The 24,632-nt window shown below is 36.8% G+C and overlaps 1 protein-coding gene across 3 annotated transcripts; it reads left to right on the top strand.

Annotated features, from left to right (window-relative positions):
* The first annotated feature begins 537 nt into the window (after positions 1-537).
* On the top strand, positions 538-23,422 carry LOC100888300 (golgin subfamily A member 1). 3 transcript variants are annotated; one of them, XM_003723244.3, is made up of 21 exons: positions 538-585; positions 2,754-3,246; positions 3,734-3,896; positions 4,583-4,713; positions 5,404-5,523; positions 6,452-6,600; positions 7,315-7,426; positions 10,747-10,842; positions 12,884-13,012; positions 13,436-13,531; positions 14,222-14,413; positions 15,422-15,595; positions 16,528-16,623; positions 17,397-17,486; positions 18,316-18,418; positions 18,978-19,159; positions 19,552-19,644; positions 20,329-20,451; positions 21,018-21,260; positions 21,893-21,979; positions 22,539-23,422. In XM_003723244.3, the coding sequence occupies exons 2-21, from the start codon at positions 3,043-3,045 to the stop codon at positions 22,611-22,613; spliced, it is 2,658 nt and encodes an 885-aa protein (XP_003723292.2). In that variant the 5' UTR covers positions 538-585; positions 2,754-3,042; the 3' UTR covers positions 22,614-23,422. The 3 variants fall into 3 exon arrangements, with proteins under 3 accessions (XP_003723292.2, XP_003723291.2, XP_011666978.2); XM_011668676.2 differs by having other exon boundaries at positions 569-585; positions 2,762-3,246; XM_003723243.3 differs by lacking the exon at positions 10,747-10,842 and having other exon boundaries at positions 22,539-23,421.
* The last annotated feature ends 1,210 nt before the right edge of the window (positions 23,423-24,632 follow it).

The raw sequence follows: 24,632 nt of genomic DNA, 5'->3' as shown, positions 1-24,632 counted from the left end.
GACATATGATTAAAGAGAGAGGGAGAGAGATTCAAGATTCAAGTTTATTGTCCATACAGTACAGAAATACAAAAGGTGAGAGGGAGATCGAGAGAGAGAGAGAGAGTATCCAGGCTTGGAAAGAAAAATTAAACAATTAACCAAATAAATTACAACAACAGGGAAAGGATCGTCATGCTCTTCTTCTTTTCTAATAATTTTCAAAGGGCTATGCAGCCTAGCTAGCTATCACGAAGATGAATGATTACAATTGCAAGCGGTGTGATCGAGAAAGACAAATTAATGTTAAAGGAATAACGTAAGGGAATCAGAGCTTTGATCTTGAGTTAATTGTACACCTTCAACTGCTGGCTTGTTTCTTGAAAACATGATATGTAATATCACTATACATTTACACAAGAAAATGAAATTTAAACCTTCACTTGAAAACTAATCTCGGTCAGGACTGTCGGCATTGCGTCTTGATGTTCAACCGGGACTGTCCCCAAACACAGATGACCTCATCATGCCCCCGTTGGGTGACGTCATCGGAAAACAGTCTGAGGATTCCGTATGAGGTGGCATTTCCAACATGGCTGAATTCTGGTAAGCGATGTCCGATACAAGCGCTTGTTTTTGCTGTTCCGACGTTTATTATTGATCCAAGAAAAGTTATATTTTTTCACAATACATTAAACTCCTGTATATTACAGAAGTTGCATGTGTGGCATTAAAATTTCCGGTAAAGGATAGGCGCAGTTCGATAAACAAGATTGTATTTATTATCGTTTATGTGCAGCTGCTCTGTGTGTGTCTGGCTAATGTGAGAGCGTGTATGAACGGTAGGCCGTAGGGCACGCCTACGTAGTGGCGATGTTCAGGCTTGTCTGCCGGGAGGATTCCGCGGGGATGACGTGGACCGTGGTCTAATGGAATAAAAGTGATTTCTTTTTGTGGTTGATTTACTGTAACAAATACATTCAAATTCTAACTTGACTTGGGCTGGCTCTTCTTTTTTCCCCTAGACTCTATTTCATGTCCTCGGAGGCTTACTGCTTAGCGTTCAAAGAATTAAGATTAAATTTAGAGTTGGTCATGTTGAATGTTGTTGATTGACATCGCGACACTGATGACTGCATTTTTGAATTATCACAATCAAATTAACTGTAAAAGACTAATCATGACGAGCATGACAAGAGATGAAGAATCGGTTTTAAAAATATTCTGTTCTGTTACTTGTTATTTATCATTTGACTGATTGTTTTCTGAATGACTGTTGTGGGGGTAATTCTGAGCTATGATTTAGAAGCTTTACGCTAGTCACTGGTCACTAGTTTCTTATGCAGGCCTGTGTATTTCTTTTACTAGTTTTAGTAATTACTGCCTTCCTCAAATATCATTATTTTTGCATAGCTGCTGAATTCAGCAGATATTTTCAACGATTTGAAAGGAATGTGTATAAAAAATGTATATCAAAAAAAAAAAATTCTTGATGTTTTTGTTGTGCCAAAAAATGTATAGTTTTTAAAGACGGAACATACATCCTGCTCCCAGGGATACAATTACCTATTCCTGCTTTGTAGATCATGTGAATGTAAATCATGTAAAGTTTTTTGGGGGCTTAAGAGTATTGCCAAATTATCAGTTTTCTACTAATTCTGCAGTGCCATCTGTTACTTCATAATCATTCAACATCAATTCCACCCCCCCCCCCATTGTTTTGCCCTACTATCTGCTATCAGAAATTATGAGCGCAAGGGTTTATCACTTTCTCCTCATTTGAGGCTCATTTAGACATGACAAGGAAAACGCTGCAGCATTTTTTTCCTTCATGACGATAAACTATAATATGCTTCACATTTCTGTTTCTTATGACACAGAGCTCTTTGAATACTGCGCACAAGAAAGGACTTGCTTGAAATTGCCATTCATTACCTGTGAGGAAAAAAGACATGGTGGCTTTTTTGCAGCAGTTTACCACATGCCGCGCCATATTAGAACAAGCCTTTACATCCTGGGCTGAGTGCTGTGGGTGTAGGGGAAGATATTACCTAGCCAGCACTGTGTCAATCCAAATATCCTGTTTGAGAGTCTAATCCTTGTGCTTAAATCTAAGGCTTCCTTCCTTCTCTCCTCCCTTCTCTCCAGCCTTCGTTCCCATACTAATGAGGTAGCCACACATTTTTTTTTGTTCACAGACGAACATCTTGTTTGTTCAGTTGTACTCTTTTTTCATCCTACTTTGAAACACTACCCCCCCCTCCCATACACACACATACACCTTCTCTCTCTCTCTTCCCCCTCCCCCTCCCCTCTCTCTCTCTCTCTCTCTCCCCCTCTCTCTCTCTCTCTCTCTCTCTCCCTCCCTCTCTCTTTCCCCTTCCTTTCCCTCTCTCATTCTCTCCCTCCCTCTCAGTCTCTTTCTCCCACAATCTCATTTCACACTGTTCTCATTTATCTTTGTATCCAAATTAAATTGATTTGATCATGTTTTAGCTTTTGGAACAGTGTTGACATTTGAGATCAAGAAAAACAACATTTGTATCATGCATGCATGTAGGAACAAATACCATCGTAGCCCAGGAGAACATGCTAAATTGCTAATAATGTCATAGGAGTTTCAGACTAGTGCGGTTCATGACCAGACTGTTCATGACATCGATGATTTGTGTTTTGACAGTCTACAACTCTTCACTTTCTACGACATGTACATATCATGGTATACACATTTCTTGCAATCTTTTAATCTAGCTCGTATTTTCATCCACCTGCAGATCTACAGGTGTATACGTAATTTGGAAAGAAAGACTCTACTTCCAAAGTGGATTAACCAATACTGCCAGCTCCATTTTCCTTGGTCCATTAACAGACAAACACGGCTGCCCATCAGGATTTCTCAACTGTATTCACCAAGCAATTGGACAATCAGAGGAAAACGCTGTAAAGAAAACTGCAGAATACTGATTTTCCGCTCACATATGATGTGAAGTAAGAGTCAAGTGTGGGCTGCTCTACCAGATTGTATGTAGTGAAGGATCATCGTGTGAATTTAAGGTTGAAACCATGTTTGCCAAATTGAAGAAGAAGATTGAGGAGGAGGAAGGGGTGCCGGAAGGAGACCTCAAGCGTAGCACCAGTCAAGCTGGTAGAACCACTGGGAGGAGAGAGAGTCTGAGGAGGGCAGGTGAATCAACTTCAAGCCTCAACTCATGGGGGAGTACGTCAAGCCTGACTGGGGCATCCCCTGCTTCTGCTACTCCCAAACAGGTACGTCATTATTAAACTCATTATCATGCTAGTGAACGTTAAGACGACATAGACAGTCTTTTGCTGGTACATGTAGTTTGGAACGTGTGATGTGTAGGCGTACTCTCTACAGTGGTTGTTAACAAGATTGATAATCATTATCAGGTTGAATACCGGTAGTTAAGCCTCATAACTTCCACAAGCTCTGGGTGCTCCTGAGCTAAAAAAGCTCAGCAAAAGACACTACAAGCATTACAAAAAAAATATAATCAAGTCTTGTGAGTTGTATGTTTTCTGATGCCAGCTTGTGATAATTTTCTCTGTCCTTCATTATTTCTTTCATGTTATTATGTGTCAAATTAATAACCAATTCAACTGTTTTCACCAGCCAAGATCTCGTGCAAATGTGATGATGATACCTTTGAATTTGAGTGTGACACTAATGCACATTTCCATGTGATGTAGAATTAATAAATGGCCTTTCTTCATTCCACTTTCCAACAAGCAGAATGATGTCAGCGCCAAAAAGGAGAAACTCCAAGCAGAAATCACCAAGAAAGATGAGACGATACGAAAGCTGGAATCGAAGCTGGACGAATACTCGTTACTCTTGAAAGAAGCTGTCCGAGATAAAGAGAAATCACAACTCCTCTCGGACAAACATCAAGAAGGTATGCATTGACATATGATTGTGTCTTATACTTTGACACCCTTTTATATTCTTTATGCAAAATATTTTTTAAAGAACGGACATTTAAGGGCTGGTTCACATAATTATGCCAAGTTAAACCAAGTTTTCCGCAGCATATGTGAATGAGCTTTTAAGAATCAGATTTGGGGTTTAAATTCCTTCTGCCATTGTGGTTGGTCATTTAGTTTACAAGACTGCTAAAAAAGCAAGTTTGTATATTAAAGTCTATCGGAACTAGTCTGGCCAGGAGGGATTAGACCTCCCTGCATGGTCACTGACAGGTGGTTATCTTATCAAATCAGCTCTCAATTAACATAAGAAAAAGGGGACCATAGGGGACCAATGGGTACGGCTTAGGAGTTGTTGGCTATATAAAGGGCACAAGTAGCTACAAGTAGTGCAGTCCCGCTTTAAGCGACTACACCTTGAAGTCCCATTTAAAGGATTTGAGGGTGCTGTACTGTGACGACCAGCTTACAATTCTACGTTTGTAACTGTGGAAAATACCTTTAAACCAAAGTGTACAAGTGCATCAGCTAGGCTTTGAATCTGGAATCTGCCAGACCTCTGCTCGACAACTGGGCTAAAGTCTGTACCCTTTTCAATAATGCCAGCCATAGTGATTTCATTCAATCTGATGAAACATTTTCCCGTTCTGTAATCCAGAGGCCGCTAGGAGAGTTCAGGAGATAAATGAGGAGTTCCAAGTAAGGAGAGCAAAGATGGCCGATAAGCTGAGCCTAGCGATCCAAAAGAAGGAAAATGAACTCCATGATAAAATGGTGGCTCTAGAAAGTGTAAGTATTTCAGTCTCTCAGTGTGATGTATTCAAAATTATCAATCTGCCCATGTGCTATGTAGTTCGTAGCAGACCTTAGTAAGCCTTCCCGTGATTTTTATTGGCATTTTTTTATTTAGATCAGTTTCTATTGAAATAAAATAGTTTGGGACTTTATTTCATGGGTCTGAAGTTTTCTTTCATTTTATGATCAAACTAGAAATATTACCTTCCTTTATACTTATGTGGTTGATGTTATTCCATTGCAAGAACAATCTGTGTCATTACGACCACCCAAGGGAGACAAGTGAAGTGGTCTTTATAGGAAGGTAGTCTTAATGTACAGGTTCCTTTAGTACATGTTTCAATGAGAAGCAATTTTCAAGGGAAACAAAAAGTGTCTTTGTAGGCAGGTGGTCTTTCTTTTCACTAAAGCAAGTTTGACTGTATATTGCCTTTAATATATAGGGATGACAAGAATATAGAAACATCAGAAAGCTAACCACTAGGTCAAATCACGTCTCCCTAGGTGGTAGGGAATTTTGTATATTGTATCTTTTCAGTTCTTTATTGCAAAATATCAGTGTAAAATTTTATTTTGAAATGCCTGAAATCAAATATTCAAACCCAGGGTTTGGCGTGATGGCGTGACTCAGGTCTAGTAGTGATCATACAGTTCAGTGAAATTGTCCTTGTTTGAATTTTGCAGGAAAATGCAGATCTTCAACAGAAACTCAAGAAGGCAGAGATGCAAACATTTATGAAAAGAGAAGATAATGATGAACTACAAGGCTTCCAAATCCAAGAACTTGCCAAAGTCAAGCATATGGTAATCTAACTCTTTCATCTATATTCCCTTGATTTTTCAGTAAATACAACAAAAATATTTTTTTAAATCCTCAGTTTGGGGGAAATGGAGCTGACATGGCCAAATGCTATTTTATTATTATGCAAACAGATTTTTTGGGGACCAGCATAGTGCACTATAACTGATTTTTAAGCTCTGTGTAGTAACATTGAATCAGGTAATACATGTATAACCTTCATTGTTTTCACTTGCTATATACATGTATAGTAATTGTTTTCCGATTTGCCATAGTTTGTCAATGATAAAATGATTAACTTTTCTATTTGAGAGACTCTTTAAGTACAATTCTGACTCTTAGTCATCATAAAGACAGACCTGCCAACCAGTACGATTTAGTCGTATTTAGTACGATTTTTAGAAGCAAATACGAAAGTACGATTTTCCTTAATAAAATATGATTTTCAAAAAAAAAAACAAAAAAAAATTGTGTGTGCGTCCGCCATTTTCAATGGCAAAATGTCCATTCTGTCCTGTAAAGTATCCTACAAGTATCTCACATCAGCAATTTGGGGATGTTCATTGGTTCATCGAACACACTAGTCATGACAAAATCATGCATATTCAACCAATGATCAATAAAAAAAATTCTTCCTGTAGGTAGAAACTGTAAGAGGCATTGATCCGCGTAACAATCCGTGTTTATTTTCAAGAATACAACTTTTGTCAGTAAAATACAACTTTTGGGACTGAAGAATACAGTTTTTGAACTCCAGAGGTTGGCAGGTCTGTAAAGAATCATTGATAACATTTTGCTCATTGTCAGGCATGGATGCAGGGGGTGGCGTGTCATTTTTTCTGTAATTGCCCCCTGCCCCTGCATTTTATAACTTCTTGCAATATTATTCACAATTTCCATTGTTGTTTATTTTGTGTGTGTGATTTATTATAGTTTGTTAACAGTCAAGAAGAGCTTCATAAATGCAAAGCAGATCTAGACCACACCAGAGAGAAGCTTGAAGAGAAGACCAGGCAACTATCCACCGCTGAGATTGACCTGCAGAGTGCCCAGACCAGCCTATCCAGCATCACCAAAGAAAGGTATGATCTTTGAATTTAGTCACTGACTGACAACAATTTAAAACTCAAGGGTAAAGTAAGTAAGATTATTTCATAATTTTAGACAAAAGCTTGATTTCTGCCTGTGATAATTCTGTTCATGAGTTATGAAGCCAAATATGAAATGCTGACAGTACAGTGTATAAAAATTGAGCAATGATACAAAGGAACTCTTATCGAAACATGTCTCTTGAAAATCTTCATGTATTTTTGTTGTCAATGTTTTATATATGTTGGTACCATGGGAGTGAGAGGACACATGGATGTTATTTGACTTCATTGTATAAAGCTAATATTGAGCTCTGGTATGGGCATGGTATGTTATGTTGAGAGAACATGGCTATAATTCATTCATGGATTGTTTATCCTGCAGTAGATTTGTTGTTTGAACCAGTCAAATTCAAAACAACCTCACAACAAATTGCTGGAATTCATCTTCAATAAAAACCACAACTTTTTGCACATAGTGACCTATGTTAAGCGCATGGTGTTGGGCCTACTTACCTAGATTTCCTTATCTTTCTATGCTCATTACTCAGCCCTTATACATTTTCTACCAAAATTGTTTGGTATTTGTCATTTATATGTAATCTTGAACATTCAGTGTAAGATTTGTTGGACTCTGTGAGAATTTATTTTCTATAATTACCAGAACTCAAATTGATCTTTAATCCCTTCCTCTCATGCATGACACAGAGATGATTTCTTAAAGGAGAAGACGGAGCAATCCAATCTGATCCGTAAGCTGGGCAAGGAGAAGGCAGCCTTGGAGGAGGCTATGAATAATATCTCCAAAGAAAGTCAAGAGGTAAGGACTATATAGAATCAGATCACTCAGTCATTAGTGATCATTAGTGGTTTAAATTATATTCTAGCTGTCCCTAGTTTATAGAAAGCTGTTAGTTAAAGGCCAAGTCCACTCCCAAAATAACTTACTTTCAATAGAAGCAGAAAAATCTGACAAACCAATCAAAAAAAAATTGAGCAAAATCGGATAACTAATAAGAAAGTTGTGAATTTTTGAAAAAGTATGTAAAAGTGTGGACTTTCCCTTTAAAGATATATGTAAGAAAATGAAATCAACAATATTGAGTAAGACACAAAACATAAAAAACCTGGATTCGTAGTCATAGATTTCTATGGGTTGCTTTTTGTGACATTTTTGTGTACCGTAGTGAGTAGGTATGAAGAATCAGAGTATAGCATCATTTTTTTCGCAATGTTTTAAGAGAATATCCAACAGAGATATATATAAAAATATCTCTTGAACATACAAGAATTATGTCATTAGAAAAAGAACCATGATTTATTGGAACATTTGTAGAAAATTAATGCTTTCAAGAATTGTTGAGATGCATCATTTAGATCTTTTAGTAGCAATACTAGTAAAATTTCAATTTTAGAATCTGTTTGATAGTTAGGTTTTGTAATGTTAATAATTCTTGATTGTTTTAGTCTTCTGTGACAGTTAAATGTTTACTTTGATGAGAAACTTGCATGACAGTTTTGTTGTTTTTGTTTCATTCTTTACACATCCTTATACTGCATATTTCTGCATGCTTAATGAGATTCATATATACTTCTTCTTTGTTTAATATAAAGAAACTTGATCTAACCATACTTTTCAATGTTATATAAAAGGCCTGTGTTTTAATACCATTTCATTGCATGCAAAAAAAACATCATGTTTCGTTCATCCGTGGCAATACTGACATCAAGCATTCTATTTTCATCGTCTTCTTTCACTGCGGAAAGGACATTATGGCTGTTGACAATGAATGGCCCTAGTGCCCTTTTTATACTGAACTGACACTTTTCTTGTAATATAACTGTCTGCTGAGAGCCAGAAGGATGTTGGCTGTAAAGGCCTGTGTTCATCAGACTGAAGCTGCAAAATAACCCGCTATTTTCAGACTCTGGATATTTTCCCAAATCTCGAAATTGCTTCTTCACCCGACTGATACTCTTATCACATAGTAGCTCAGACTGGCGCAAATGAGTCGGCTATTTTGGAAACAAGACCAAGATTTCCCAGAATATTTTCTCAACCAAATAGCCGGCTAATTGCAACTGCGGGCTGATGAAGACACATAAGCTGGCTAATTTGTGATCGGGCTAGTTTAATTAGCGGGTTATTTTGCAACTTCGGTCTGATAAAGACAGGCCTTATGTGAGTGAAGGCCTACATGTACTGGGCTCTTGGCAGACGGTTTTCATATAACCCTTTCTTATAACCCCTTCATGTTGAGACAACCAGTGAAGTAATACCTGTAATTACCTTTCTTAGGTGAACCACTATGTTTATCTTTTTTCCTGTCATAGTAGACATACATTTTTGTATGTGTGGGGATGAGGCTATAACTATAATGTTTCAAGGGACTACATTATCACCATCACGCACTCACTTTTGTGCATCAAACAATTGGTTTTGCGTTACATTTCGCTTGAAGTAAAACAAATACTGGTATTTACATGGTTTTACCCCAACCTATAACATTGATATTTCTTTAATATTGATTGTACCCTTTATTTTAACCATATTTATGTCATTGCTTGTAAACTTTTGTATTTAAGTTTTCCATGATACTTATATTTTCACTTTTGCTCTGTTTCTAATGTTGTTTAATCAGCTGTATTTACATCTGTATCTATAGTTAATAAAATTACATTGTAATATGCAGTGTAGGCCAGCAAACCTACAGACAGAAGATTTTATTTAATTTAACCATGTATTATGAGAAAGAAGAAGTTACTTCTTCCACATGTGTTCGGTGAATTCTTCTACCATCTTGGTAAAGAAAGGAAGTTGTATGTTTGGTAAACTGGGGGAGAAGTGTTTGTGTGCTTTTAACAAGTACAAAATAAGGATTATAGTCCTGAGGGTGAGAATGCTCCCCAGGGAGTGGAGATTGTGCACACAGTGTGTGCAGGCAAGCACTGAATCCAATGACCGGGGTAATAGTATATTTGTAAAGCGCTTAGAGACATTTGTATTAAGCGCTATATAAAAATTAAATATTATTATTATTATTATTATTATTATAGTTCTTTCTTCCCAGGAAAATTTTGATTGTAAAATATAAGCAATATTTGATATTTCTAAATCTGTTATTAGAAAATAGTTATCAATTATCGTAATAAAAAAAAAAAATTGCATTTTCAGAATCTTCCATGAAAATGAACGCCAGAAATGAAGCTGTCTTTAAGCTTCCTTCATTTACATATTGTGTGCTTGTAGCCTTGTATGTAAAGGAAAACCTTCAGATTCAGATTTTATTGTCCACTTTAAAAAACACAGAAATTTGGCCTCCACTGGCAGGAGATAACAATGAATAACATACATGTAAGAATACATAAATGTGCACAAAACAAATAAATCAACTAGATTAACAAACAGTTGAACACATTCTGACAAGAGTAAGATGAGAAAAGGAATGAAGGAAGCTGAGCAAGAAAAGACAGGAATGTAGATAAGGGAAAGAGAGAATAAAAACACTTGCATAACCTATAACTCCGAACATCTGCTTTAATACTGAAGGTAAAAGGTAAAAAGGCTTGTCACTCTATATCACATTCAAGTGACATAATCAGGTGCGTCTATCTCATTGGCTTGTGATGATAATCTAAGTTCATATTAAATTCCATGGCTATCCTCTCTTGCTTCCATGACAAATCTTTTCATAATCATTTTAGATATCATTATCTTCTACAATTTAATTTCCTACAGTTCTTAATGCATTTTTTGTCTATTTCCAGTGGTTCTATTTTGCTCTTACAGTTGGTCGTGCAAAAGTTTTGTAAACTTTGTTGTCTATTGGCTCTATTCAACTTGAGTGCTTATTTTCTATTCAGTCATTCTATTTTGGCTACCATATACATGTACATGTACTACCAGTCTAATCAACTCATTGGTTCGTCTAATTAATTTTTTTATCCCTTCCTTTAATCAGTTATCCCATTTTGGCTTTCGTAATCATACCTAATCATTCTTAAATTCACATATGTTCATGGCTTTATGCGTTGCCTGGTTTTTCATTTACTTTGCAAATTCTCACTTGCTCAAAACTCATCAAAAAAGAAAGAAAATAAAAGAAGCATTTAAAGAACGATTTCTAATGCTTTCCCAAGACATCGGCCCAGGTTGTTGTGCTGCAAGAGAAATTAGACCACCAGGATGACGCCTACAACCTGCTCAAACACAACAGTGAAATTCTTAGAAATCAGGTAGAATCTAGTCTCCATGTGTGTATGATATTAACGATATATACTGGTTAAAAGAACAACTAATATAAACTAATAGATATGTAAAGAATATATTGATTTTAATACAGTTTACCACAATTATATTGAAATTCATAGACATTTGGCAGAATACAGTTTCTTTGTACATATATTTTCGTCAGAAGAACAACTAATAATATGAACTAACTGATATGTGAATATTATTGATACACAAGGACCTTTTAGAGCAGGAAATAAAGTATCTCTTTACAATATTTTATTGATGTAGAGGAATAACTAATATCAGGAAACATCACTTACAAGTACAGCAGTCCAGTGCACATGGGTATGGAATTCCCAGTTTTTGTAATTTGTTTAAAATGAAATACAGACTCATGCCCAAAATTGTTATTCCATTACCCCCTTTTAAAATATTTTGATGTGGAGCCCTGCAGATATACAGTACTAAACTTTGTTGACCTAGCTTCACTTTTTATATTTTAGTTCAGAAGTAATTATTGGAAGCTGCACTAAATATTTCATTAAACTCATCAACATTTTACTTCATTTTTAGAAGTGATTTGAAGAAGAACAAAATTAATATACTAATGGCAACATTGAATTTTGATACATTACAACTAGGTAATGTTTTAGAATTGCAAGGATAGACAGAATTCAAGAGTTCACGTCAACTAACATATTTTTGTCTCCCGGTAGAAGTGTAGATGCATGTTCTTAGAAATAATTTTGTAATGAATAATTTCGCATATGAATTGCTGTTTTGTAGAAAGCATGTGATGCGACTCTAACACGCGCCCTGATTGTAAACCCAACAAGAGTACATGTTGGATTTTGGAAGAGAAAAAAAGGATATGAGCACATATGTTTCCACCAGTAGATAAATCAGTAATACCAAGCCTCATCATTATTGAAATATTTTTATTTACCTAAATTTAGTATCAAGATACAAGTCATTGTAAGTGTGACAAAGTTGAGCAGCAAATACATTCAACTTGACTCTTTTGTAGTTGCCAAACACAAATATTTTGTTGCCCGTAGTTCATGGGCAACTGCTAATGTAGAAACACAGTTTTACCTGCAGTCATTGATGTCCAAACAATGCTGTAGATCTTCATGCATGTAATAGTATAATTGAGCTTACCGTAGTGTATATTAAACAAAATTCACAGAATTAAGAGCAATATCAACACAGTATACTGTATAAATTTGGCTTGTTGGCACCCCCCCCCCCCCTCCCCTCACTCCCCCAATATTTCCAATGAGATTACTGTGCAATGTGTAATGTTACTATTTGTGTATTCATGTATATTTTGTAATGAGAAGGCTGTATCGTTTCTAATACCTCAGTCACACCTCTAGACCAGCTCCAATCCAATCGATTGTTTGCCATTCGGTGCTAAATAGTTTGGTTATTCGGCCTGTTGTCGGTCCAATGCCAGTCCAGTGTCGGTATGGTGTTGATCTGGGCCCCCATTTCACAAAACTTGTCATCAGTGACGAATGACAGTTTTTGTTATAAGCTACTGAAATCCTTGCTTCTGATTGGTTATCAGCAGATTTGTCACTGATCTTTGTCAAAAAAGGCTTTGTGAAACGGGTCCCCGGTGTCGGTCTCGTCGGTGTGACTGGGGTATCCAAGTGAATGTTGTACTGCACATGGATATTGTATGTGATCCCCTGGAGCAGTTGACAAGTCACACTATTCTTGCATTCTGTATTCGGGCAGGTCCAAGCTATTTTGTCCCATACATTAATGATCCCAACTAGGAGTTTGGTGTATCTGATCACTGTATTGAGTAGGCGACTCTAAGAGCATAGATACTGTAAGACCAAATACGAAATGACACATTTCATTTTTATGTTCAGAACTAGACAATAGTCAGTAATGTATGGGAAATCAAATGACCATTAACCTTTGACTTGCCCATTCGTTGCCAGTCTCAAAATGAGATATAACTCTTAAACAAATCTTTGAAGTGACTTTACCTTCAAGTCTTTCTATCCCACAACCGTTATCTTTCAGTCCAAGAAGGGCAGCGCTGATCAGGAGTCTGAGCTAGGTCATCTGAGAGAGAAAGTAGTGACCCTAGAACAGAGATTACTGGACAACGATCTGTCCCAAGATGACCATGTCAAAGCCATCCAGTCAGAGGTAAGAAGATAATCGAGCCCTAAATTTCATTGTAGGAAACCCATCAAAACCTGTAAAGGGAAAGCAGATGTTAATCTCTAAGTTGCGTCTGCCACCTGCATCAAGTGTGCGTCTGCAGTCATTCGTCGTCCAAGGAAAAATTCAAGCTCAAACCAGGATTTCAATCAAGCTCCTTAATTTTTGTCTTTAATGTCTTTATGTCTTGTTTATATGTCTCAGTTTCTAATCGTAAATCAGTTTTGTGATCAAATTTAGTAGGAGCATCATTTTTTATGATCGTTTTTTTTTCTTCATTTAAAATATTTTGAATATAATATGTGTGATGATTTACCGTACTGTGTGTGTTGAGACAAAATGTTGATTGAGAAAAGACTTTGGGCAAGACTCGGGCAAAGGTGTGACTCTGTCCCTTTATTTCTTCAGAGAGACAACCTTGAACAGAAGCTGGAAGAAACCAGAAAAGAACTAACTGCTGACAAAACAGAATCAAGTGAAAAAATTACCAGTCTTGAAAAGCAGGTGAGCAAATATTTATTTAACATTACTGATAGTAAATTTAATTAATTAAAAAAAATGCATTTTGTAAAAATATGATCCTTGACTTTGATATATAAAGTCCAATACCTACAAACAAACAAAAAATCTCATTAGATTGGACACCTTAAAGATAAATTTGAGTTCTGGTCATGCGATTGCATTGTAAAAGAAAAGGTGTGGAATGGATCAGAATGTAAGTATTGGTATGTACTTACTACATAATAAATTTGGCCCAGTCTTGGTAAAGTAACAAGCACTGTACACAGAAAGTTATATATGGGACTACACAAAAAATGTTGGGGCTACTAAACTTGATTTCCTTATCTTTCTATGCTTATTACTCAGCCAGTATACATTTTCTACCAAATTTGTATGGCAGATGACATTTATTTGTTATCTTGAACATTCAGTGTAAGTTTCGTTTGATTCTGTAAGAATTCATTTTTTTTAATTTTTTACCAGAACTCAAGTTTATCTTTTACCCAAAGATCTCTTGATGACACCAAGGGATATAAGTAGTAGTAGCAGTAGTAGCTGTCTGTAGCGAAGCGGCAAACAGCTACTACTACTGCTACAGCTTGATTAGAGCAATAAATGCAATCTTACTACAATTATCATTATCTTCTATTCAGTTCCAGTCCCATGCCTAATGATTCATGTTTGTTTCCTCAGATTGAGCACCTCAACACAAAGATCTCAGACGACACGGAGGAGCACAGGAGCAGCTTGAGCAGAGCGGAGTCAGCCCAGAGTCAACTCAGAAGTGAAATCTCTGACTTGAAGAGCATGTTAGAGGCTGCTCAGAAGGAAACAAGCTCACTTCAACGAGAAGCAATGGTGAAAGAAGCCCAGCTTAAAGCACAGGTAAGCCTCCACCATTGTAGGGTTATTGAGGGGGGGGGGGGGGGGGGGGGTGCGACGAAAGTGCAAGGTATGTTTTGAACATGTATGAACAGAACAGAATTTCTCCATAGGAATGATGATATTAATAATAATATAGATATTTATATAGCGCCGGTATCCACCAGGCTCTGACGCTCATGGCGCTTTACACATATTACCATGGTCATAGCCGAGGTGCCAAAGTAACTAGCGCTCAAGCATATCAGGTGCCCATTTACACCTGGGTGGAGAGTGGCAAATGTAGATTAACGTCTTGCCAAAGGACATTAGTGCTGCGGCGGGACTTGAACCCCGTATCTTGCGATCTGCAGTCAGGTTACTTATCCACTAGACCACAACACCTCTATGATGTTAACAGAGCAGGTTAGACACTGCTCAGAAGGAAACAATGAAGCATATTTCAACGAGAAGCAATGGTGAAAGATGTTCAGCTTTATAAAGCACAGGTATGGACCAAGCATCAAATGCAAGGCACACACTTTCTCAGTTTGATATATCATTATTCAGATTTGTCTGAGTCCTCTTCAAAGTGCTCGTCTACTTAAAGGTCTGTCATTTTGAGGTTGGCATTTGGATGAGATTTGAATGTGCCTGACATATCCATGAAAATCATTTTGTTTGATGGTTTGTGTAAGCATACAGGCTTTGCTTGCCACATAAACACTTTGGGGTGTCACCATCAAGTAGATCATTAGTAATCATCAAATGAAATGTTAATTTCTTGTGGATATTTTTATTTTTTGTCTCATAATATCAAAATATGGAGTTGTTTCTCATTTTCATTTTGAAATGATTCTTATGTACAATTATTTGCTTATATGAAACTGATTTCTTTTGAAAATGTGTAATGCCACAAAAGGGGTGATTCTTTTCCAATTCCTCAAGCCATTATGAATGACCACTTTCTCATCTATGATGATCAATGCCCATGGCAAGTTTTGGATATTTATTTTCCTGTTGTTTTTGTAGAAAGAAGTAAATGAATCTGAATTAACGATGGCCCATCAGCAGCTGACTCAAGTCAAGAGACAATTCATGGAATCCAAGAAACAACTCCAGGACAAGGTCGCAGCCTTGGAGGCTAAGGTCATCGCCGTGGAAACAGCTCGAGATTTTGACAAAAGTGCCTCAGAACACAAACAGGTAAGTTTGGGTGAGATGCTGGCAGAATGTTTGTAAGTCTATGACAAATATATTTTTACTAGAGGAGAATGGGCAGGTTGATTGTTTGATTATTAGTTATTCATGTTTGATAGAAATCGTTGTTTAAATTTCAAACACAAAATGTTTCTGTTTTGCTATATGTAAGGCCATGTTTGTCTCAACTCTTCCTTTTTTTCTTTTTTTTTTAAAATTTCTTTTTTTCTTTTTTCTTTTTTTAAATATGTTTTCTCTTTCCTCCTCTACTTTAGTACTCTTTCTTTCTCCCCTCTTTCAGTTTGATTTCGCTTCTCCCTCTCTCTCTCTCTCTCTCTCTGTGTCTGTCTCTCTCACTTTCTCTCTCTGTCTGTGTCGCTGCCTCTGTCTCTCTCTCTCTGTCTCTCTTTCTTTGCCTCTGTCTCTCTCTGTCTGTGTTGCTGCCTCTGTCTCTCTCTCTGTCTCTCTGTCTCTGCCTGTCCCTCTGTCTCTCTGTCTCTGCCTGTCTCTGCCTCTGTCTCTCTTTCTCTGTCTCTGTCTCTGCCTCTGTCTCTGTCTCTGTCTCTCTTTCTCTGTCTCTGTCTCTGTCTCTGTCTCTGCCTCTGTCTCTGTCTCTGCCTCTGTCTCTCTCTCTCTCTCTCTCTCTCTGTCTGTCAATCTTTCTCTCTGTCTCTCTCTCTCTGCATCTGTCTTTGTTGCTGTCTCTGTCTCTCTCTCTCTGTGTCTCTCTCTGTCTCTCTTTCTCTGTGTGTGTGTCTCTCTCTCTGTCTGTCTCTCTCTCTCTCTCTGTCTCTGTCTCCACCTTCATCTCCATCTCCAGCCGGCTTCTGTCCCTTGAGAGTCTTTCCCATTATACATTTATATTCTTCATCTTCTCTTTATATCAATCAGTCATTATTATCCTCAATTTACCATCCCATTTTGTTTCTTCAATACAGGCCAGATTAGATTCTGTAAATGAGGACTTTCTGGAGAAAGAGATTGAGCATGAAAAGCAGGTGTCATGCCTAGAAGAAGAACTTGATAGATTAAAAGTAAGTTTTCATTATTCCCACAAAAACAAATTATGTAAGAGAGGTTATGAGAGAATTGTGAAGAAATCATAAATCTATGCTTAAATTTTGTAGAATTAATGCTCTTTGGTGTGTAGTTTCGGGGAAAACAATCTACATATTATCTAAGTTGAAAAAATCAAATGAATGAAATTTTGTTGTGTTAATTTATGTGCTTTGTGACCTCATTTTATTAGATACTAAAGCCAACATGAATAAACTGATCTGTTTCTGATTGATTATCCAGGCCTGATAACGACCTGATTTATTTATTTTTTCCACAATTTTTTTTCTTCTTCTTCTTCTCCTTCTTCCCGATTTTACCCTGATTTTCCTGATTTGTCCATATTTTATCCCAATTTCCTTACTCAAAAGTTGGGAATGTTGTTAGATGCCATTTTTTCCCCCCAGAATCCTTTTTTTTTTTTACTCAAGGGGGGGGGGGGGGGGAGGGGTGGTTGAGGAATAAAAAAACTATTTTTGTTTTAGTGCTCGCTATCACCCCTGTTATGCTCTATAATATTAAACATTTTATAAGACCATCATTACATCTCAAATCTGTGGGACATTACCAAGTATGCTTTTGGACTTATTTTCACCTTTTTCCACCTTTAACAAAGGCGTTTAACATGCCACTATTTATTTATTCTTCTAGTACATTTAGGGAGACCTTACATTAAATTCTCTTGTATATTGGATTAATATCGGGTGCCTATTGAAATAGATTGCATTTGATATGAATGGTTCTTACACAGAAATCCATTTCTTCGGCTGACTCTAAGATGAATCAACTACAGACTGAGTTAGAGGGCGCTAATGCAAGGGCTACGGAGGCACAGACACAGGTGGGTGTGGCAATATTCTATTACAGTCAAACCTGTCTATAGCGACCACCCAAGGGAAACACAAAAAGTGGTCTTTGAAGACAGGTTCTTTTAGTACATGTTTCAATGAGAATCCATTTTCAGGGGAAACAAAAAATGTGGTCTTTGTAGACAGGTGTCCGTCCGTATGTCCCGTTCGCGTGATCGCGTTATCTCAAGAACCGATCGATGGATTCCCGCCAAACTTTGGTCATGTATTTATCTTGCAGAGCCAATGAATTGATTAGATTTTGGGGTCACGAGGTCCAAGTTCAACGGTCACAGGGCTCGTTGTGTATGCAAAAATAGCTTGTGATCGCGTTATCTCAAGAACCGATCGATGGATTCCCGCCAAACTTTGGTCATGTATTTATCTTGCAGAGCCAATGAACTGATTAGATTTTGGGGTCACGAGGTCCAAGTTCAAAGGTCATGGGGCTCATTATGTAGGCAAAAATAGCTTGTGAATGCATTATCAATAGAACCGACGGATGGATTACTATCAAACTCGGGACATGATTTTGGGGTCATGAGGACAAAGATCAAAGGGTCATACATGTATATGAAAAATAGTATTAAACACGATATTCTGAGAACCTGTTCGTGGATTACAATCAAACTTTTTTAATTTTTAAAATTGCTTCTGTTTTGATTTGTAAAATTGCTGTATGGCGGAGGCATCATTATGATCATTACGACTTTACGATAAAGGGAATTTATATTCATTCAAAATGCCTGAAACCTGTTGTAGGCATTTGTTCTACATATAATGAATATATTTCTGATCCATTTACAAACCATAAATTTGCAGAGTCAAGACACAGAGAGTTTAATATCAAGGCAAAAGGAACAACTGTCGATACTTCATGCAACCGTCAAAGAAAAAGAGCAACACATCAAGAAACATGAATCAGGTATGTCCAGTTTTCACAAGCCGGGGAATGAAAGTCACAATTCAGTTGACAGGAATATATAAAACATGTTTTGTGAGAACTGAAATGCTTGGCAACAGGTGTTCAACTGTGCCTGTACAACAAGTATACATGGTTCAATGATAAGCACTAGTGAAATGGGAAAAAAATGACATTGAAAAAGAATGTGATCTTTATAAACTTGGGTTTTCTTAAAAAAAGAGAGGTTTACTCTCTTTGTAATTCAAATTGTTGACAAAGCATGCCTCGAGTGATCCGGTGTTTGTAATTATTTTGCTAATAATGATGCTGTGACTTCTTCATTTTGCTCTAATTTGTTTCAATATCACTTTATTAACAAAGAAAGTTATAGTAAATACAAATGTTTAGATACTAAAAAAATATATATATTATATCAAAGTAGAAAAGAGATATTATGGGATTAATACTTTAAGCATTTTTATCAGTGATTGTGCTTTAGTTTAATCACACTTCCATCATAAATATGTGTATCATGAGAAAAGGAATATGATCAAATTATTTTTATTTTCTGTGAATACAGAGCATCAGTCTTTGCAGCAGACCAATGAAAGTCTGAGTCAAAGACTCGAGGAGCTGGAGAGATCCCACAAGGTTTCTCACGACGAGGCGCAGAAACTCATCTTTGAGAAAACAGAAACCATCAGTGTCTTACAACAATCGCTCAGTGAGAACGGGGAAGAGCTGGCTCTTATTACACAAAAGGTGAACCAAATACTTAATGCTTAATTTTGAACATTTGATATGCCTACAAAGAATGATACTTGGACAAGAATGATATTTTCAAGAAGCCTGTAGGACAGACAAATAGTTTAACTTGTGATTTTTATGTTAAGTTATATATTATCTGATTATTTTCCTTTTAACACATTAGCAATGACAATAATGCAACTGTTAATAAATATGATGTGTGGGATTTCATTCTGAATACTGAATGTAATGATAAATTTCTATTATTAAATGACAATAAATACAAAAAATAAACAACCAGGCACAACCCCCCCCCCCCCTTAAAAAAAAAGGATGATTTCTTTTTAGCAGCACTTCAAGACTTTAGATAAAATGTCATTATTATTATGTTTTCTTTCCTGCTGTAGCTTCAAGAACTTGAGGCTAAACTGACGCAGGTGGAAGCCGAAGCTCAGGCTAGGATAGAACAGACTGAGATGAACGGTCATATGGAGCTGCAGGTAACTATTCACTTCAGCTTCATTTCAAGGAATCATGTAAACTGTATGGTCTGTTGAGAGCCAGAAGGGCATTGACTCTGTGTTAAATTAATAAGTTACGCCCTTTTTACTCCATATAGATAATGGCCAGTATGGTGTTGATTATAGACATGTCGCTGGGTTTAAAGCCCCTCTGCACTAGTTTGGCCAGGAGGGGATAGACCTCCCTGCAAGGTCACTGACAGGTGGTTTTCTCATCAAATCAGCTCTCAATTAGCATAAGAACAAGGGGATCATTGTTTGCTAATAGAGGGTGCAATTAGCTATGAGTAGTGCAGTGGGGCTTTAAGCTTTTGTCTAAAGTCTGGTTTAACAAAGGAAGTTAGTCTTGGGTCAAAGGTTCTTCGATGTTAAAAGTTGTCTTAAACCCAGGGTCAGGTTTAACTGAATTAGTATAATACAGAGTGACATAATAACAATAAATTTTATTCATTTGAAACATTAACAGTCAATTTCACACAGTTTACTACAGATTTTCACAATTCACATACTTCATTTTGACTTGGCAAGTGCATTAGTACTATAACCATATTCTTTTGGATGAACTAGGTCATTTCTCTCATAATTTGATTTACTTTAATAGAGTTTAAGTGAATGACAATCACTAACCTTTGAACATTGTTCAACATTTGATTACTTTTTCAGAACCAAGAGAGATTGAGGCAGACGGTGGAGAGTTTGGAGCAGCAGCTGATCGATAAGAACAAGACAATTAAGATGCAGCAACAGAGATTGTCGGACCTCAAAAAAACGCTGCAGAGAGAACTGGTAGGCACCCATGACAAATCTTATATCTCCTTAACTGCCCCCATTCATGGCCATAATGGCCTTAATAGCAAGCAATAAATGAATTTTTATATCACAATTTCATTACAATCCATGTCGCAGGTCAATCTTGTAGTGTTACATTTTATACTACTTGATCTAGAAAGATAGTACGATTTGGAAAGATAATTATTGTAATAAGGAGGGTAGTGATGATGATGGAAAAATTGATGATGGTGGTGCTGATGATGATGATGATGATGATGATGATGATGATGATGATGATGATGATGATGATGATGATGATGATGATGATGATGATGATGATGATGATGATGATGATGATGATGATGTTGATGATGATGATGATGATGATGATGATGATGATGATGATGATAATGATTTCAATATTGATGAATATGGTGAAAATGATCATGTCATTTTAAATTCTGAAATGCTGTGCACAGTAATCACAATCACTCTTGTATCATTCATTTATCTCATTACATTAATCAACGTTGAGATATTTCATTTGCCTCACTCCCATATTTCTCTCATCCTTTGAACAGAAAGTGCAAACAATCGCCGGCTACGAGTCCCCAGAGGAAGCCCTCCGTAACAACGACACCCAACTGGACAAGAACAAGCTCTCCATTCCTGATAACAACTTCCACGGCAGCAACAGCAGCCTCACGCAATCTACAGTATTCACTGACCAAGATGGAAGCCTGGCAAGGTCCGACTTAAGAGAGATCAACTTCCAGTACCTCAGGCACGTCGTCTTCACATTCATGAGCTCCACTGATTATGAGGTGAGTTTATTCTTTGATGCATTGATTGAGTGGGGTCTGCTCGCTATTTATAAGGACCGCTGTTTATAAAAGACTGCTATTCATTTAGCACGGTCACGCGTTATGGATAGCAGTCCTTATGAATAATGGTCCTTATGAATAGCGGTCCTTATGGATAGTGAGCTTGACCCAATTGAGTTATGGTATTACTGTTGGACTTGTCGATAAGGCCAATAAAGTGAAACAAAAAAAGTATTCTTTTTAGATAAGTGGTCTGTAAAGTTTGCTGTGATACATTTAGAGTCATGATACATTTATGCTTGCAAAAGCAGGTTTGCTTGTGAAGACTTTTGATGACTTAAATAAGTTTAATTACATTTTCAAAACAATATTTCTGATCATGTCAATGTTGGTTTCCAACTTCATGCATGCAAGAATTAAAACTAAGTCCAATTGTAGAGGCATTTCTTTCAGACACTAAAGAAAGATCATTAGAAAATTACTAATTAAGACTTTTAGTCAATTTTATTTCATTACAGCAAGCATATTTTATTTTATAATGTAACAAAGTAACTAACCAAATAAAATTGATATACAGGCTTGTAGATTATTAAAATCTTTTTCTCTCTGTGGACTATGTTTTGTATTTGCAGGCCAAGCAATTGTTGAAAGCTGTTTCTACAGTCTTGGAGCTTACACCGAAGGAAGAAGGCATGATAAGAAAAACATTAGATTGGAAGGTGAGAGGCATGAAGTGAGGCTGGGTTTGGGCTCTGTTTAATTGCTAGAACAGTAGTTCTTGACCTGGTTTTTCAGGTTTTAAGGGGTAATGAATTAGCTGTTTATTTAAAGGCCATATATGTAAGAATATGCCCAGTGGTGTCACTTCATATTTACATTGTGTATGCATGATAGTTGAAAATTTCAGGGAATTAATAGATTTAGCTGATTTTTATTTTTTATTGTTGGTGGTTCTAAAACAGGCTATAAAAAGTCTGTCGACACCTAAATGTCTGGAATGGAATGTAGAGCCATTTTATTGCTTTGTGACGATTTCCATTCACCTAAAATGTAATTAAATTGTAATAATATAGTTGGGAGAATTAAGGAATCGATCAGATCAGTATTTCCCAATTTGCACCATGAATAATGGTCCGTTTTCACTCAATTTTTCAGATTATCTTAAATTGTACATCTAGCATTGAAGCCACTACATTAGCACCACTATCTCTCATCTGAACAATGTTACCAAGTCCCTTTAATGATGTCATTTTTATTCTTTTATCATTTTCTCAACAGACTTCATGGTTTGGGCCGAAACCAGCCATGAAGAAACTGGTCCAGGTCGGTTCACCAGGGTCAGGGATGCGATGATGATGACGAACCTAGACCAGGACCAGGGCCGCAACGTGGCCTCCATCCACTTCTTGCCTTAGAATATTCACCAAGGTGCAGTTCAGTGTAGTCTAGATGATGTAGACCTGGTCCAGCTGACCGATCAGGGACCTGTTTCACAAAGCCTTTTTTCAATGACAAATGAAGAAGAAAAAAAGTGACGAATCTGTTGATAACCAATCAGAAACAAGGATTTCAGTAGCTTATAACAAAAACTGTCATTTGTCACTGATGACAAGTTTTGTGAAACGCCCCCCTGATCTGAAGGATGTTATGATGGATGGATCTCTGTAGAGATCAACTCTCGCTCTTTAAAGGGCGTTTCATCCTATTAGTGCAAAATGAATGAACAAGCAACAATACTAGCTCTCCAGTCGCACCATCAATTTGCATTTGTTGCAGTTTGCCTTCAAGTAAGCAAGCTGATAAGGAACATAGTCGGGAGTGCGACTCAGCTTACAGCAGTATGCAGTTCTGGGACCTGTTTCACAAAACCTTTTTCCAATGACAAATCTGCTGATAAACAATCAGAAGCAAGGATTTCAGTAGCTTATAACAAAAACCGTCATTTGTCCCTGATGACAAGTTTTGTGAAACGCCCCCCAGATGTAGACTTGGTCCATCTCGTACAGAGATTGATGATAGGGACCCTGTTCTTGAGCGACATCGTAGGTAGTGCAGTTGAACAGTTCTGCAAATGTGCTTTCAATAAGATATACTCCAGAGGTAACCTGTTGCCTAGCTTGTGCTTCACCATTAGTTTGTTAACCTCAATCAAGGAACTTGGGCCCTGTTTCATAAAACTTGTTACCAATAACAAGTTACGATAACTGTTAAAAGCTGATATTGAGGCATTTCATTGGCTGAGTTGGCATTTGTCATTGAAATTTAGCATTGGTTATTGATACTAAGTTTCATGAAACCGAGCCCAGAAGTAACAATGCAAGAGCCTTCACGTCTTCTATACCCTGCAATGGGTTGTAAGAACAGTCTCATATCTTGGACATCAGAGACTTTGATATAGCCTTCAACCGGTGCACAGACAGTGTAGGAATCATTGACATTTTAATCCAATGAACAGGCGTTGTTGATCTACCTGTGACAGCAAATTTGAGCAGCATTCCAAGCAAAATCCCCGTAGTTTCAATGCCGATCTATCACTTTTGCAGAATAAAGGTGGCTTTCAGAGACATTGTAGCATGCATCATCTAATCAGAGCCAGAAGGGTATTAACTGTGTGTTAAAAGTTTATGAATTAACTCCTTCCTGGCTCCAAACAGACAATATGAAATATAGATGCAAAGCCTTGTTGATTTAGACCAAATAGCTAGTTTAGCATTTAGTTAGGATTAGGGGAATAGGACCATTTTTTTTATATATTCATTTTGTATTAATTTTTGTTTTAAATGATTATGTTAATACAAGTCCATCAATTATCACTATGCTTCCAAATTACTTCATAGGAACATATACCGGTATATGGTTTGTTGATAAATCAGTCAATTGGCCACGTTGATGCTTGCCAAATGTTTTTTTCTGTTTCATACATATTCATGTTAACCAAGCTGCAGTTTATGTTTGCTTACCCAAATATAACACTCTTCATCTACCAATTAATGAAACTGTATAATGATGAGAATATAAAGGTACTATTTAACATTTTCAAAGTCTTTAATGTGTTGAATCTTACATATTTGTTCTTTTTAATGATTACAAAATGTTCTGGAAGTTACAGGCAAAAACGTAATCTTTGATTGCAGTACAAATAATTGTATACCGGTACTTTATTCTATATAACACTTCAAAGCCTAACAAAGATGTATGGTATGGCATGAAACTTGCATGGACTATATTTAAGTTCAACATTAATTGAGATGTTAAATAGTACCTCAATGGATCACAGGTATTAGAAATGAGAATTTACTGGATAGAATATAGTCGGAAGGGAAAGAGAAGCAGACAGAAGTCTTGTTGAGTTGTGGTTCTTTATTTTCCATA

Source organism: Strongylocentrotus purpuratus, unplaced genomic scaffold (genome assembly GCF_000002235.5).
Source record: "Strongylocentrotus purpuratus isolate Spur 01 unplaced genomic scaffold, Spur_5.0 spur5_scaffold_4, whole genome shotgun sequence".
Classification (NCBI taxonomy): domain Eukaryota; kingdom Metazoa; phylum Echinodermata; class Echinoidea; order Camarodonta; family Strongylocentrotidae; genus Strongylocentrotus; species Strongylocentrotus purpuratus.
The sequence above is the reverse complement of the archived record's forward strand: the minus strand, read 5'-3'. Positions and strand labels throughout refer to the sequence as shown.

What these genes read in the sequence shown, in the direction of transcription:
- LOC100888300 (XM_003723244.3), top strand. Translation starts at nt 3,043, where the DNA reads ATGTTTGCCAAATTGAAGAAGAAGATTGAGGAGGAGGAAGGGGTGCCG. An exon ending in GTGAAATTCTTAGAAATCAG is followed by an intron (nt 10,843 to 12,883) that starts GTAGAATCTAGT and finishes GTTATCTTTCAG; the next exon opens with TCCAAGAAGGGCAGCGCTGA. An exon ending in GTGCCTCAGAACACAAACAG is followed by an intron (nt 15,596 to 16,527) that starts GTAAGTTTGGGT and finishes TCTTCAATACAG; the next exon opens with GCCAGATTAGATTCTGTAAA.